General features: G+C 41.1%; 1 protein-coding gene and 1 long non-coding RNA gene across 2 annotated transcripts in view; one reads left to right on the top strand and one right to left on the bottom strand.

The window, feature by feature from the left end:
- The window catches only part of LOC148156468 (uncharacterized), a 75,575-nt gene extending 72,109 nt beyond the window's left edge, over positions 1-3,466 (bottom strand). Inside the window, exon 1 of the mRNA XM_088010377.1 lies at positions 3,274-3,466. Within this exon, the coding sequence (XP_087866503.1) occupies positions 3,274-3,380 (107 nt within the window). The 5' untranslated portion in view covers positions 3,381-3,466. The remainder of the gene's footprint in view (positions 1-3,273) is intronic.
- The window catches only part of LOC148156467 (uncharacterized), a 261,721-nt gene that overhangs the window by 244,347 nt on the left and 3,474 nt on the right, over positions 1-13,900 (top strand). The gene's annotated exons all lie outside the window — the stretch shown is intronic.

Below are 13,900 nucleotides of genomic sequence, written 5' to 3'. Positions count from 1 at the left end.
AAGACAATCTGTTTAAAACCAGAGGTAGTTACAAAATTCCTCTATGGTGGACATCGTAGGCTGTGGGTCAGAGGTCAGCCATGTCTGCCATGCTCTAAGTTTTCTCTCATGCGCTGTTAATAGTTTAGCTTTTGACATCATCCTGAGGTATTGTTTGGAGGAATGTTTGATGTATTCTAAGGATTTCTCATGCTTGAGGACAGACATCATAGGCTGCGGGGAGTCAGAGGTCAACCCTGTCTGCCCTGCTCTAAGTTTTCTCTCACGCGCTGTTAAGAGTTTGATGCAGCATTTATTATATTGTCCAACACCAAATAATGCACCGTAAGCTTTTGACATCATCCTGAGGTATTGTTTGGAGCAATGTTTGATGTATTCTAAGGATTTCTCATGCTTGAGGACAGACATCATAGGCTGCGGGGAGTCAGAGGTCAACCCTGTCTGCCCTGCTCTAAGTTTTCTCTCACGCGCTGTTAAGAGTTTGATGCAGCATTTATTATATTGTCCAACACCAAATAATGCACCGTAAGCTATTGTCTGAAGGATTGTCAGACGTATCCTGCGGGTTTCTTATGCTTCAGGACAGATACACACGCACACACACACACATGCAGAACGGGTCTGCATGGCCCCTTCCTCTTTAAAGACAGATACACACGTGCACACACACACACACACACACACACACACACACACACACACACACACATGCAGAACGGGTCTGCATGGCCCCTTCCTCTTTAAAGACAGATACACACACAGGCATACGCTGTAAGACTCTGGTTTCTCTGTCAACCTGTGTCTCTCTTTTGGAACAAGAGTTAAAGGCATTTAATTCCAACACTGTGTATCAAGAAGACAATCTGTTTACAAAATTCCTAATCTAATTCAACATTGTTTAGAATATACTATATTTATTTATTCACTTATATTTATTAATTCAATATTCACTTTTTTTTTTTTTTTTTTTTTTTTTGGGGGGGGGGGGGGCGTGTCACAAGGTCACATAGTTCCCATGGGGGGGGGGGGGGGGGTCAAGAGGTCACATAGTTCCCATGGGGGGAGGGGGGTTTGATATCAATTAATTAAGGCCATCAATCAATCATCCGATTAAAATTTGACAGAAGGGTGTCCATATATCTCTCTTGGGTCATTTCATCCCCTCCTTACTTTCCATGTTCTTTCTTGAAGCACTCAATGTGCAATAAAGCCTTGAATTTCTCCAAGGCATTGGTGGTGCAAAAGCAACATCTCTGGAAACGATTCTTGCTTTGACTGACCAGTAAGTGTCTTGGTCACATCTTGTCATAACTTGAAGAGAAGTGTCCATTTGAGATCTGTTTCCATGACCTACTGACCTTATGCCAAACCTTTGCTTAAGATAACATGATGAACAACCCATGATGAGCAAATCGCTCACCCACCAGTTACAAGATAAACACTAACTCCCGAAAATACCATCACCATATTTACACGTGTGCTTTTGGGATGGGCCACCAGCACTTCTTGGACCTCATCATGACTCTGTACCTTGAGGGGTTTTGGTCATGAAGGTCTACACCTCTCATGTGCTCATTGATCTATTTGACATCGGTCTCTGTATAGTTCTTTCTCATCTTGTGTCAGCACCTCATTATGGATCCTCTTTATTTTTAAAGGGTACATCAGAGAGACAGTTGTCCCTTCATCATAAACTGTTGCAGGTGGTAAAAGAATGCCACATGACTGTTGAAGGAGGAGATCATCCTCTTTTCCCATCAGATGATCATATGCATTCAAAATCAGCCATGGAAAATGGCCTATTTTCCTCCTATAGTCCATGTTTAAGCCTCCACTACCAAAATCAGTAAGGATTCCATTTTTCTCATAACTACATTGTTGTATGCTTTATCTGGCCATCACTAAGTCTAACAGATGAAGAACCACACTCAAAATTAATCTTACAAAGGAAGAAGTTAGGAATTGGAAGAATATGGTATGTATTTAAATAAGCGCACCTAGGTCTAATGTATTATCCCACTGGTCACTATTGTGACCGTCGACATGTTTACACACCCTGCTCACACACCAAACCAATTTTTGTAAATGCAAAGGTGTATATCATAACTAGACACTTTAAAGATGATGTGCACCTAACATCTTTCTTGTATGTTTAAATAAACATACATTGCTAGTCTCTTCTTTGGGAGGTTAGTGGCAGTCTTCTTCTCTCCAAGGTCCAACCAAGATATAATCAGCTCTGGTCATGTGATAATTTACTGAAAGAAAATACTGAAAGAAAATACTGAAGAATTTACTGAAAGAAAAATCTTGGTCACTCTTGTGACTGGTGGGGTTAAATGGGTTAAAACCAGTTAGACCAGCAGCCAGTAATGGTTCATGTTGCTGAGGACTGAAAACATGAGGCACGAGTTACACAGGATGGACTGGAGGAAAACATTTACAGTGTTTAACTTTTCCAATGGATGGACATAAAACATGTTAAATTCTATGTCAATAAAAAATTCAGACAACCAAATAAAAATATCTCTATCATGAAGGTAATACTACAATATTTATTACATATTTAATGGACCTCATGATAAATCGCTTTGTTTTGCTGAATCAGTTTCTGGATAGACTTAACAGATTATTACCTAATCTAATATACAAACACATTCAGTTTTTTTCTTGGACTGAATCTATCAAACTCATGTTTTTAATTGTTTTTCAATTATTGTTGAATGTTACTACAATTATTATTGGTACTATTATTTCATGTACTTTTATTATTATTATTATTATTATTATTATTATTATTATTATTATTATTATTTATCATCATCACTGATAATAGCTTAAGTATTTCATCCTTTGGGGGCTGAGTAGGTACCTCTGAAGCTTCAATTTATTATTGTTTATATTGTTATTACTTCACAATTAGTTGATTTCGTAGTATTATGTCATTATGATATGTAATTTTTCACATTATTATTACTATTTTTTTATTTATTATTTTTTGTTCTCTTTTTTCCTCTGTAATATTAACAAACACTACAAGTACCCAAAGGACTACATTGGACTCTCTTCCTATTTTGCCCATATTTTTCTGGTCTCTGTTCCTGACACAGTATTTGATTTATTTATATCACAACATAAAAGGAACAATTGACATAATGTAGATCAATTATCTATGTCACTTAATCTTTGTGGAATAAAATTTTGGGTTCATTTTATCAAAAATATATAGTTAGTATAAACATTGCTAGTAGGTAAATTACTGCATGACTGTACCTGAGCTGTGAGATATAAGGCAGACACTGTAGGAAACTCTTCACTTCACTCTCTCCATGTGAGCAGTCTGTCAGCTTCACTGGTTTCTTCTCTGATTGGAGCTTCATCACCTCCAGGAGGATGGAGGGTTTGATCTCTGAGAGGTTTATGATCCAGACTGGAGGAGCTGATTGGAAAACTGACTGTAATGATGGAAAGAGACTCAGACATGTTTTGGTCTCACAGTCCTTCACCTGGGAGCTCAGATCCAATAGGAAGTTACAACAATCTTTGATGAATTCATCATCATCATCATCATCATCCAAATCGTCATAATTATAAATGAATGTCTCATTTGCACAGAATGATGCCAGATGCTCCAGTATCTTCTCTCCTGTCTCATGTTCTCTCTCTGCTGCTGCACAGAACAGATTCACTAAGAACCTGGTTTCCTCAATAGGATCATAACTCTCATCATCCTGATCCCAAGAAGATCTGCAAAAAGAAAACATTTAGAGATGATTTGATCTGAACTGAACAAATACAACTACACTATGATGTCCATCTTTGACTTATCTGTCCTGTATATGATGAAATTACATGTTAAACACATTTGATTAGAGCAGTTGATCAAATATGTGTTTGATCACATACTGTTTGTAATAACAACACAAACACTGATCCTGTGGCTCAGGTCTCAGAGTTATTATCTTTCAGGTTTTCCTAATTCTACCTTCAGTTGTTTTAACTGCAGTTTTTCTCTGGGTGGATAAGGAGCTGGTAACATGGCTGTGTTATTGTCACTTAGTGTTTAAATTATTTACATCATTTCATTATTCTCTCACATGATCCAAACAGCTTCAGCTCAATATATTTCATTCAAAATATTGATATTCTCCCACATTGTTGTCTGGGAATCATTTGTTCACACAGAGACATTGAACATTGTTTCTTTATTGGAATATATCTTGCCACAGCATTACTTTAGTGCAACATTTGGTCTGTAAAGTACAAATTTGACTATCTGTATAGTTTAACCAAGGTAAATTTGAGTGCTTGAGTGTTTATGCATAATTATACTGAACTTCAGTCAGTTGTAGTGTCATCACAGCAACATAGATCATAAAGATAACCTCTACAGTAGAGGCTTTTATTTATATTTCTGAAAATTATGAACATTTGTCACCCTGTCATACAGTAAGACTCAACAGACTTAGTCCAGGGGTCTCCAACTACAGAGATTGAGGGTCATGCATCTTTTCTATCCATCTCTGCTTCAACACACCTGAATCAGGTGATTAGCAGGACTCTGGAGAAGTGGACTGCATACTGAGGAGTTGATCCATTTAATTCAGGTGTGTTGGACCAGGGACACACCTGAAAGTTACAGGATACCAGACCCCAAGGCCTGGAATCAAAGGCCAGAGGTTTGGCTCCTTCTCACCATTTGGTGACTTTGGTATTCTTCAGTTTTGGGTCATCTCATCCCCTCCTTACTTTCCATGTTCTTTCTTGAAGCACTCAATGTGCAATAAAGCCTTGAATTTCTCCAAGGCATTGGTGGTGCAAAAGCAACATCTCTGGAAACGATTCTTGCTTTGACTGACCAGTAAGTGTCTTGGTCACATCTTGTCATAACTTGAAGAGAAGTGTCCATTTGAGATCTATTTCCATGACCTACTGACCTTATGCCAAACCTTTGCTTAAGATAACATGCAACAACCCATGATGAGCAAATCGCTCACCCACCAGTTACAAGATAAACTCCAACCTCCTAAACTACCATCACCCTATTTACACGTGTGCTTTTGGGATGGGCCACCAGCACTTCTTGGACCTGATCATGACTCTGTACCTTGAGGGGTTTTGGTCATGAAGGTCTACACCTGTCAGGTTCTGGGCTTTTCTTTAAGAAAGGTCTCTCCCCTTCGGCTTCCCGTTGGGTAGTGGCCTGGAGTGGAGCTGCACGCCTGAAGCTAGTTGGATCATCAGTCGAGAGGATTTAAGGAGCCATCGGACCTCTCCTCTCCGCCGGATGATTATCCCTCCACGGTAGTCTCTATCTCGTTAAAGCCTTCTTCTGAAACGCTAGTTTTTTGTGATTCTCTCGAAAGGATTTCTGCCTGTAGTCAACCCCCCTCACTAGCCCTCTGTTCATTCACTTTCAGGATCTGGCCAACTTCCACCGGTGAATCTGCCTGCAGCTTTCAGAGCCTCACCTGCCTGCCCGCTCCAGTCCACTGCTCGATCGCATCCTCCCCCGTTGGAAGCCTTCCAAGAAGACGTAAGCTGAAACTCGGTTCCCCATCGCACTTTGCCCTCCTCTGGCCAGACCATTAACCTGTTCTCTCCGCTTCCAGGCGTGACTCGGACCTATATCCTCGGATCTCCTGCAGAACCTTTAGATTGTTTTTTTAAAAAATAAAAACAGTAACTCACCAGTTGTTTCCGGGTCTGATTCTGCATGTGGGTCAGAAGTCTACCCTCAATTATGACAGAATCATCCGGCCAACAGTCTGACCCAGCAGGATCTCGCCCAGACACATTAGCAGTCTTGGCTAGACATGACGACCTCCTAAACTCTCTCTCTAACCAGCAGAATCAGTCTAACCAGCGGCTGGATCACCTGGCACAGCTCTTCCAGGATATTGATCGAAAACTTTCTGCCCTAGGACCACCTACTCACCCAGCCGGCGCAGCGGTGGGCGCAGCAGGCGGAGCAACAACCGGCGCGGCAGCCGTGCGGCGGCCGGCGCAGCGGCAGTCCCGGCACTAGATCCATCTCCATCCCGTTTTAGAGATGCTGTCTCTCCCACGCCAGAACCTTTTTCGGGTGAGATCAGCAGATGTGGGGGTTTCCTCCTCCAATGTTCACTAGTCTTTTCTCGCTCGCCCCAGTCGTTTCCAGATGACCCCTCCCGCATTTCCTACATTGTTGGATTACTTCAAGGAAGAGCATTAAAGTGTGCTGAGGCCAAATACTCACAACAGACACTGTTACAGAGTTCATTCACCAACTTTATTTCCGAATTTAAACAGACTTTTGGTTATGCTGAGTCAGGGTCTGAAATCACCAAGAAGTTATGGAGTCTCAAACAAGGAAGCCAATCTGTAGCTGATTTTGCGATTGATTTTCACACATTGGCGGCCTCTTCTGGCTGGAATGATGAGGCCCTTAAGGGTGCGTTCCTCCAGGCCTTAAATGAACCACTAAAGGATGAGTTGGCCTACCGTGACGAGCCTGAGACATTGGAGATTCTGATCTCCCAGGCGATTAAAATTGACAACAGGGTGCGAGAACGATCTCGGGCTAAGAGGCGGCCCCTCCCTGTTACTGCACCAATTTTTCCTCCCATTCCCTCCTTTGCCGACAGTGGCTCAGAACCTGCCACAGAGGAGCCCATGCAAATTGGCCGAGCAAGGTTGTCACCCGAGGAACGGCAGCGCCGTATGAAGACAGGAGCTTGCCTTTATTGTGGTCAGTTGGGGCATTTTGTGGCTGCTTGCCCTCTGCAGTCAAAAGGCAGAGCCCGCCGGTAGTCTCGGGAGTACTGGTGGGTGGAATTAAGAAATTTGATTCCCGGGCAACACTCTCTTGTGCTCTAATGAATGACAAGACCCATTTCCAGACCTTCGCCCTGGTTGATTCAGGGTGTGAACAAAACCTCCTTGATGAGAACCTAGTAAAACAACTTCAAATACCAGTTATTCCTCTTCCTGCTCCCATCCAGGTGTCTGCTCTTGATGGAAACCCATTGCCCAGGATCACGCACAAGACCAAACCCATTAACCTTCTGGTTTCAGGTAACCATTGGGAGTCTCTAACCTTTTTTGTGTTTCCGTCCCCCCAGGCACCAGTTGTCCTTGGTTTTCCATGGCTGTCCTCTCATAACCCTCATATCAATTGGCGAGATAATAGGGTGGAGTCATGGAGCGCCAATTGTCTGGCCTCCTGTCTCCAATCAGCTTGGGGCGCTTCCCGGGCCCCATACTCTGAGGAGCAGGTTAGCCCTTCAGCGCTCTCAAACGTCCCTCCTGAATATCATGATCTGCACAGAGTCTTCAGTAAGTCTCAAGCTTTATCCTTACCACCACACAGGCCCTACGACTGCGCTATTGACCTCTTACCTGGCGCTCCACTCCCCTCCAGTCGCCTCTACAACCTATCTGGACCTGAAAGAGAGAGCATGGAGAAATATGTTAATGAATCTCTTGCTGCAGGTCTTATTCACAAGTCATCTTCACCTGTAGGTGCAGGGTTCTTTTTTGTGGGGAAGAAGGATGGAAGTCTCCGCCCGTGCATTGACTATCGGGGACTCAATCAGATTACAGTCAAGAACAAGTATCCATTGCCACTCCTTTCTGCAGCTTTTGAACCCATCCAGGGGGCCACCATTTTCACTAAGCTGGATTTGAGGAATGCTTACCACCTCATCAGGATAAGAGAAGGTGATGAGTGGAAAACAGCATTCAAGACCCCCCTAGGGCACTTTGAATATTTGGTAATGCCTTTTGGTCTCATGAATGCACCAGCAGTTTTCCAGGCACTCGTAAATGATGTCCTTAGAGACCATCTGAACCATTTTGTATTTGTGTACCTTGATGATATACTCATATTTTCCAGATCTCTTGAGGAACACAGAAGACATGTTCGACTGGTCCTTCAGCGCCTGATGGAGAATCAGCTGTATGTCAAAGCAGAAAAGTGCAAGTTTCACACCTCTTCCCTCACCTTTCTTGGGTTCGTCCTCGAGAGCGGGCAGGTGAAGTCAGATCCAGTTAAGATCCAAGCCGTCCTAGACTGGCCCACCCCATCAACCCGTAAACAGTTGCAACGGTTTTTGGGTTTTGCCAATTTTTACCGCCGTTTCATAAGAAATTACAGCCAGACTGCTCTCCCACTTACCAGTCTAACTTCCATTAAGAAGCCTTTTGTCTGGTCCTCTGAGGCTGACGAGGCCTTTAAGGAACTCAAGAGGAAGTTTTCCACTGCCCCCATTCTCATTCAGCCTGATCCATCCAGACAATTCATTCTGGAGGTCGACGCCTCAGATACTGGCGTGGGGGCTGTCCTCTCTCAAGTGTCTCCCTCAGACAATAAGCTCCATCCGTGTGCCTTTTTTTCCCGTCGGTTATCTCAAGCTGAGAGAAATTATGACGTGGGGAATAAGGAACTCTTGGCTATCAAATTAGCCTTGGAGGAGTGGAGACATTGGTTGGAAGGGGCCAAACATCCCTTTATTGTCTGGACTGACCACAAGAACCTGGCCTACCTGCGTGAGGCCAAACGCCTCAACCCAAGACAGTCACGGTGGTCGCTTTTTTTCTCTCACTTCGACTTTGTTATTTCGTATAGACCTGGTTCTAAGAATGCTAAGCCTGATGCCTTGTCGAGACAGTTCTCCGCTGACCATGAAGAAACTATTGCCAACATTATTCCCAAGTCTTGTGTTATTGGGGCTCTCACATGGGACATTCAGAGGGAGATTCTAGAAGCCCAAAGACTAGAGCCGGACCCAGGGTCAGGGCCTCCTAACAGAATCTATGTTCCCTCCGCAGTCAGATCTAGACTCCTCCATTGGGCTCACACTGCCAAATTCTCATGCCATCCGGGAGTCAACCGCATGCTCGCATTAATCCGTCGTTCATTTTGGTGGCCAAACCTTTATGCTAACGTTAAGAGTTATGTACTCGCTTGTCCAATTTGTGCCAGAAGCAAGGCCCGCAATCAGCCCCCCAGTGGGTTGCTCCAACCTCTCACCATCCCAGGTCGCCCCTGGTCTCATATTGCTTTCGACTTTGTCACTGGTCTGCCATGGTCTAAGGGTTTCACTACCATCCTCACCATAGTTGACCGTTTTTCTAAGGCTTGTCACCTTGTCCCATTACGAAGACTCCCCTCCTCACAGGAGACGGCCCAGCTCCTTATTAAACATGTTTTTCGTCTTCATGGAACCCCCTTGAAATCCTGTCTGATCAAGGTCCCCAGTTTGTTTCTAAAGTTTGGAAGGAGTTTGGGAGGGCGTTAGGGGCCAAGGTGGCGCTCAGCTCCGGTTTTCACCCACAAACTAATGGCCAGACTGAGCGTTTGAATCAGGAACTTGAGGCCTCTCTCCGTTGTGTCTGCGCCTCTGACCCCACCTCTTGGAGTTCACAGCTTCACTGGGTTGAATATGCCCATAACTGTCATGTTTCATCAGCTACTGGATTGTCACCATTTGAATCTTCCCTTGGCTACCAGCCACCTTTATTTCCTTCTCAGGAACAAGAACTCGCTGTTACTTCTGTTCAGCACCATCTCCGTCGATGCAGGCGTACCTGGAATCAAAAAATCGCTGCCCTGAACTGCTCCGCATCTCTGAATCAACGCCTAGCTGACAGAAAGAGGACTCCTGCACCCTCGTACCAACCTGGTCAAAAGGTATGGCTCTCCACCAGGGACATAACACTGAAATCGTTTAATAAGAAGCTTTCTCCCAGGTTCATTGGACCTTACGAGATTTCCTCGATTCTCAGTCCCACCTCAGTTCGTCTCAAGCTACCTGGCTGTTTACGAATCCATCCAGTTTTCTGTTTCTTTGATTAAGCCCGTTGTCTCAAGTCCCTTCTTCTGAAACGCTAGTTTTTTGTGATTCTCTCGAAAGGATTTCTGCCTGTAGTCAACCCCCCTCACTAGCCCTCTGTTCATTCACTTTCAGGATCTGGCCAACTTCCACCGGTGAATCTGCCTGCAGCTTTCAGAGCCTCACCTACCTGCCTGCCCGCTCCAGTCCACTGCTCGATCGCATCCTCCCCCGTCGGAAGCCTTCCAAGAAGACGTAAGCTGAAACTAGGTTCCCCAACGCACTTTGCCCTCCTCTGGCCAGACCATTAACCTGTTCTCTCCGCTTCCAGGCGTGACTCGGACCTATATCCTTGGATCTCCTGCAGAACCTTTAGATTGTTTTTTTTTTTTAATAAAAACAGTAACTCACCAGTTGTTTCCGGGTCTGATTCTGCATGTGGGTCAGAAGTCTACCCTCAATTATGACAACACCTCTCATGTGCTCATTGATCTATTTCTACTTTTTTCATGTATTATTATTATTATCATCATCATCACTGATAATAGCTTAAGTATTTCATCCTTTGGGGGCTGAGTGGGTACCTCTGAAGCTTCAATTTATTATTGTTAATATTGTTATTACTTCACGATTAGTTGATTTATTAGTATTATTTCATTATGATCTGTAATTTTTCACATTATTACTAATCTTTTCTTTATTTATTATGGTAACACTTTATTTGACGGGTATTGAATAAGACCGTCACACCCACATAAACATGACATAACACCTGTCATGAACATCAATAAGTCTTCATGAATATTTATGACTGTTGTCATAATGCGTCGTTCGGTAAATTATGACACTTTTAATACAAAGTTGACATTAGTCAAAATGTCTTTATTATGACAACTTGACATTAATCTAGACAAAATGTCTTCGTTATGACAACTTGTCATTAAGCTCGCCAAAAATGTATTCGTTATGACAACTTGTCATTAAGCTCGCCAAAAATGTCTTCGCTATGACAACTTGTCATTAACCTCACAAAAATGTCTTCATTATGACAACTTGTCATTAACCAAGAAATCATGATCTAACATAATTTTGTCATAATAGTAGGCATAATGATTTAATTATGACACTAGCAAAAGCTTTAACAAAACAATGATTAATATTTCCACTCCCTGGAATAAAGCAAAACAAGAAGGAGAACCAGTAAAGATTTCAATAAGCTTTATTACACTGTCAAATGATTTAATAACAGACTCATTAACAATTTCTCTCATCTCAAGTAAAGTGGAATAAATAGCGACAGTTATGACAAAGTCATTAAGTGTCATTACAGTGTCATTAATATTAACTTTACCCCCAAGTAAAGTGGAACAAATAGCGACAGTTATGACAAAGTCATTAAGTGTCATTACAGTGTCATTAATATTAACTTTACCCCCAAGTAAAGTGGAACAAATAGCGACAGTTATGACAAAGTCATTAAGTGTCATTACAGTGTCATTAATATTAACTTTACCCCCAAGTAAAGTGACATAAGTAACAACAGTTATGACAAAGTCATTAAGTGTCATTAATATTAACTTTTACCCCAAGTAAAGTGACATAAGTAACAACAGTTATGACAAAGTCATTAAGTGTCATTACAGTGTCATTAATATTAAATGTTCCTGCAAGTGAAACAAGTAACAATTATGACAATCATTAAGTGTCATTAATATTAACTTTTACCTCAAGTAAATGGAAACTAGTAGCAACAATTATAAAGCTGTAATTTAGTATTACAGTGTCAAATGTTATGCTAACACAGTCATTGATATTAAGTCTTAACTCAAATGAAGTGAAACATACTGGACTACTTATAACTACCATCATAACTGTAGAACAAACCCTTTGTACATTGGAATAAAACAAAAGATAACTTGTTCTAAGATAACAGAAGGTTTAACGTCTGGTCAGTATATTGTTACTCTGAAATACTGATTGAAAAACTAAAACAGAATTACTTATTCTTTATCTTAAGAAAATAGGTTCTTTCAACAGTAACATTTTTTGCCTCAGCCATCTCCTTCGTTATATCCTTCCTGTAATGCTCTGAAAACAGGAGATCTTCTTCTTGTCTTCATTTCCTGGAAGCAGCTCTTTGAAGGTGTCAGAAATGCTCAGAAATTACAGCTGTTCTTGCAATAGTTAATCATGGCGAAAGCCTTTTCATGAATTCAAACTTGGTGAATCTCTTCAGTGATGACTCAATTCATTGTGGTCACTTAAAAAAAGAACAAAAACAAAAAACAATGTCATCATATTCCAGCATTTATTTAAATACCATTCCAAAAATGTCCCTTGCTGCACATTGTCAGAATGGTAGACTGGCAGACAAATGCCTAGTTAACATGACTGGTTGTTATAAAGTGCAATACAATTATTTCTTAATACAAGTGGAATAATAACTGGAGCTGAACAAAATTATTCTGATCAAATATTTGTCTGGCAGAAGTTCAGACAGACTGCCACTGTTATTTAGAAAGCATCATTTAATGCATATAGTTTTAGGCAAATGACTGTATCTTTTTACTTAATGAGCATTCTAAATGATTTCTAACCAGATACTCTAACTTAGGGTTGTTTGCAAGAAGCTTATAGATAAATAAATAAATAGATTTAATACCAGTTTTTAGTTGTCTAAAACATAACTTATTAACTCAGCTGGTGAATGTTGATTCCTGCTCCCCATTCCCCACTGGCTGTCCCACCCCACTTCACATAGTGAAAATATTAACACAAAAACAACTTACCTAATTTTCTTGGGGAATATTTCATCTGCTTCTTTCTCTTTGGTCAAATAGGAACTTCTTTCTCTGGTGGCTGGTCCTTATTATCATCCTCCACACTCGTAGCATGTCTTCATTAGCCAACTTTGTCCCCCCACCATGTGTCCTTAGGCTAATATGGGTCTTCATGTGGCTAAAGTTGCCAAAGCAAAGAACACAAACTCTGTGTCACATCAGCCAAGTTGCTAAATAATGCACATAAAGGATAACTTTGACTAATATATTAGCTTTTGATTTGCTAGATTAAAATTGGAGGGAAAAACAATTTGCCTGTCTTTAAAATATGTTTAATATTAAGGGCTAACGTTACGGTAATGGAGTTTAATAACTTTAGCTGACATTAACTAAGGTAGGATTGGCTTGAATTGCTCATAGCTAACATTAAAGAGAAATAGATGTTATTTTCTAAAAAAATAAAAAAAAAAAAAAAAAAAAAAGTAAAGTTAATAAGACACATACCTCATATGTATTAGGTATCAAACTTCAGCTTCTTTTTAAACAGGATGTCTGGCCGTTATAAGTTGTGTTAGGTTTGCCCCACAATATGGAAGATTTCTTCTTCACCAACAAACTGCACGCCTGTTCTTGGACTGCTGCCTCTCACTGGTGGACATGGTGTATTGCACTACTTAATTGTGTTTAGAAAAGGGGTCCAACCAACCCCACACATGTAAAACTTTATCATTTGCCACAGTTCTCTACGTTTGCCTCAGTCCTCGCACGCACAAGGGTTAAACAGCCTTAAATAATGTTTCAAATGCTATGTTCGTAAGTGATTTGTAGACATCTTGCTGTAAAACTTTAGGATCAATTCAATCAAGAAAATTATCATGGCAGAGCTATATAATATTACTACATAAAGCTAATTTTTAAAGTAATACTTTTATTTAAAAAAATTATGTCAGATCATGATTTCTTGGTTGTCACAACGAAGACATTTTTGGCGAAGTTAATGACAAGTTGTCATAACGAAGACATTTTTGGTGAAGTTAATGGTAAGTGGTCATAACGAAGACATTTTTGGCGAGGTTAATGACAAGTTGTCATAATGAAGACATTGTGAATAATGTCAACTTTGTATTAAAAGTGTCATAATTTACCGAACGACGCTTTATGACAACAGTCATAAATAGTCATGAAGACTTATTGATGTTCATGACAGGTGTTATGTCATGTTTATGTGGGTGTCATGACGGTCTTATTCAATACCCGTCAAATAAAGTGTTACCTTTATTATTTTTTGTTCTCTTTTTTCCTCTG

This window comes from Poecilia mexicana, unplaced genomic scaffold (assembly GCF_051168715.1).
Source record: "Poecilia mexicana isolate PSO_F unplaced genomic scaffold, ASM5116871v1 scaffold_11, whole genome shotgun sequence".
Classification (NCBI taxonomy): Eukaryota; Metazoa; Chordata; class Actinopteri; order Cyprinodontiformes; family Poeciliidae; genus Poecilia; species Poecilia mexicana.
Note: the sequence above shows the minus strand (reverse complement) of the source record. Positions and strands in the feature narration are given on the sequence as shown.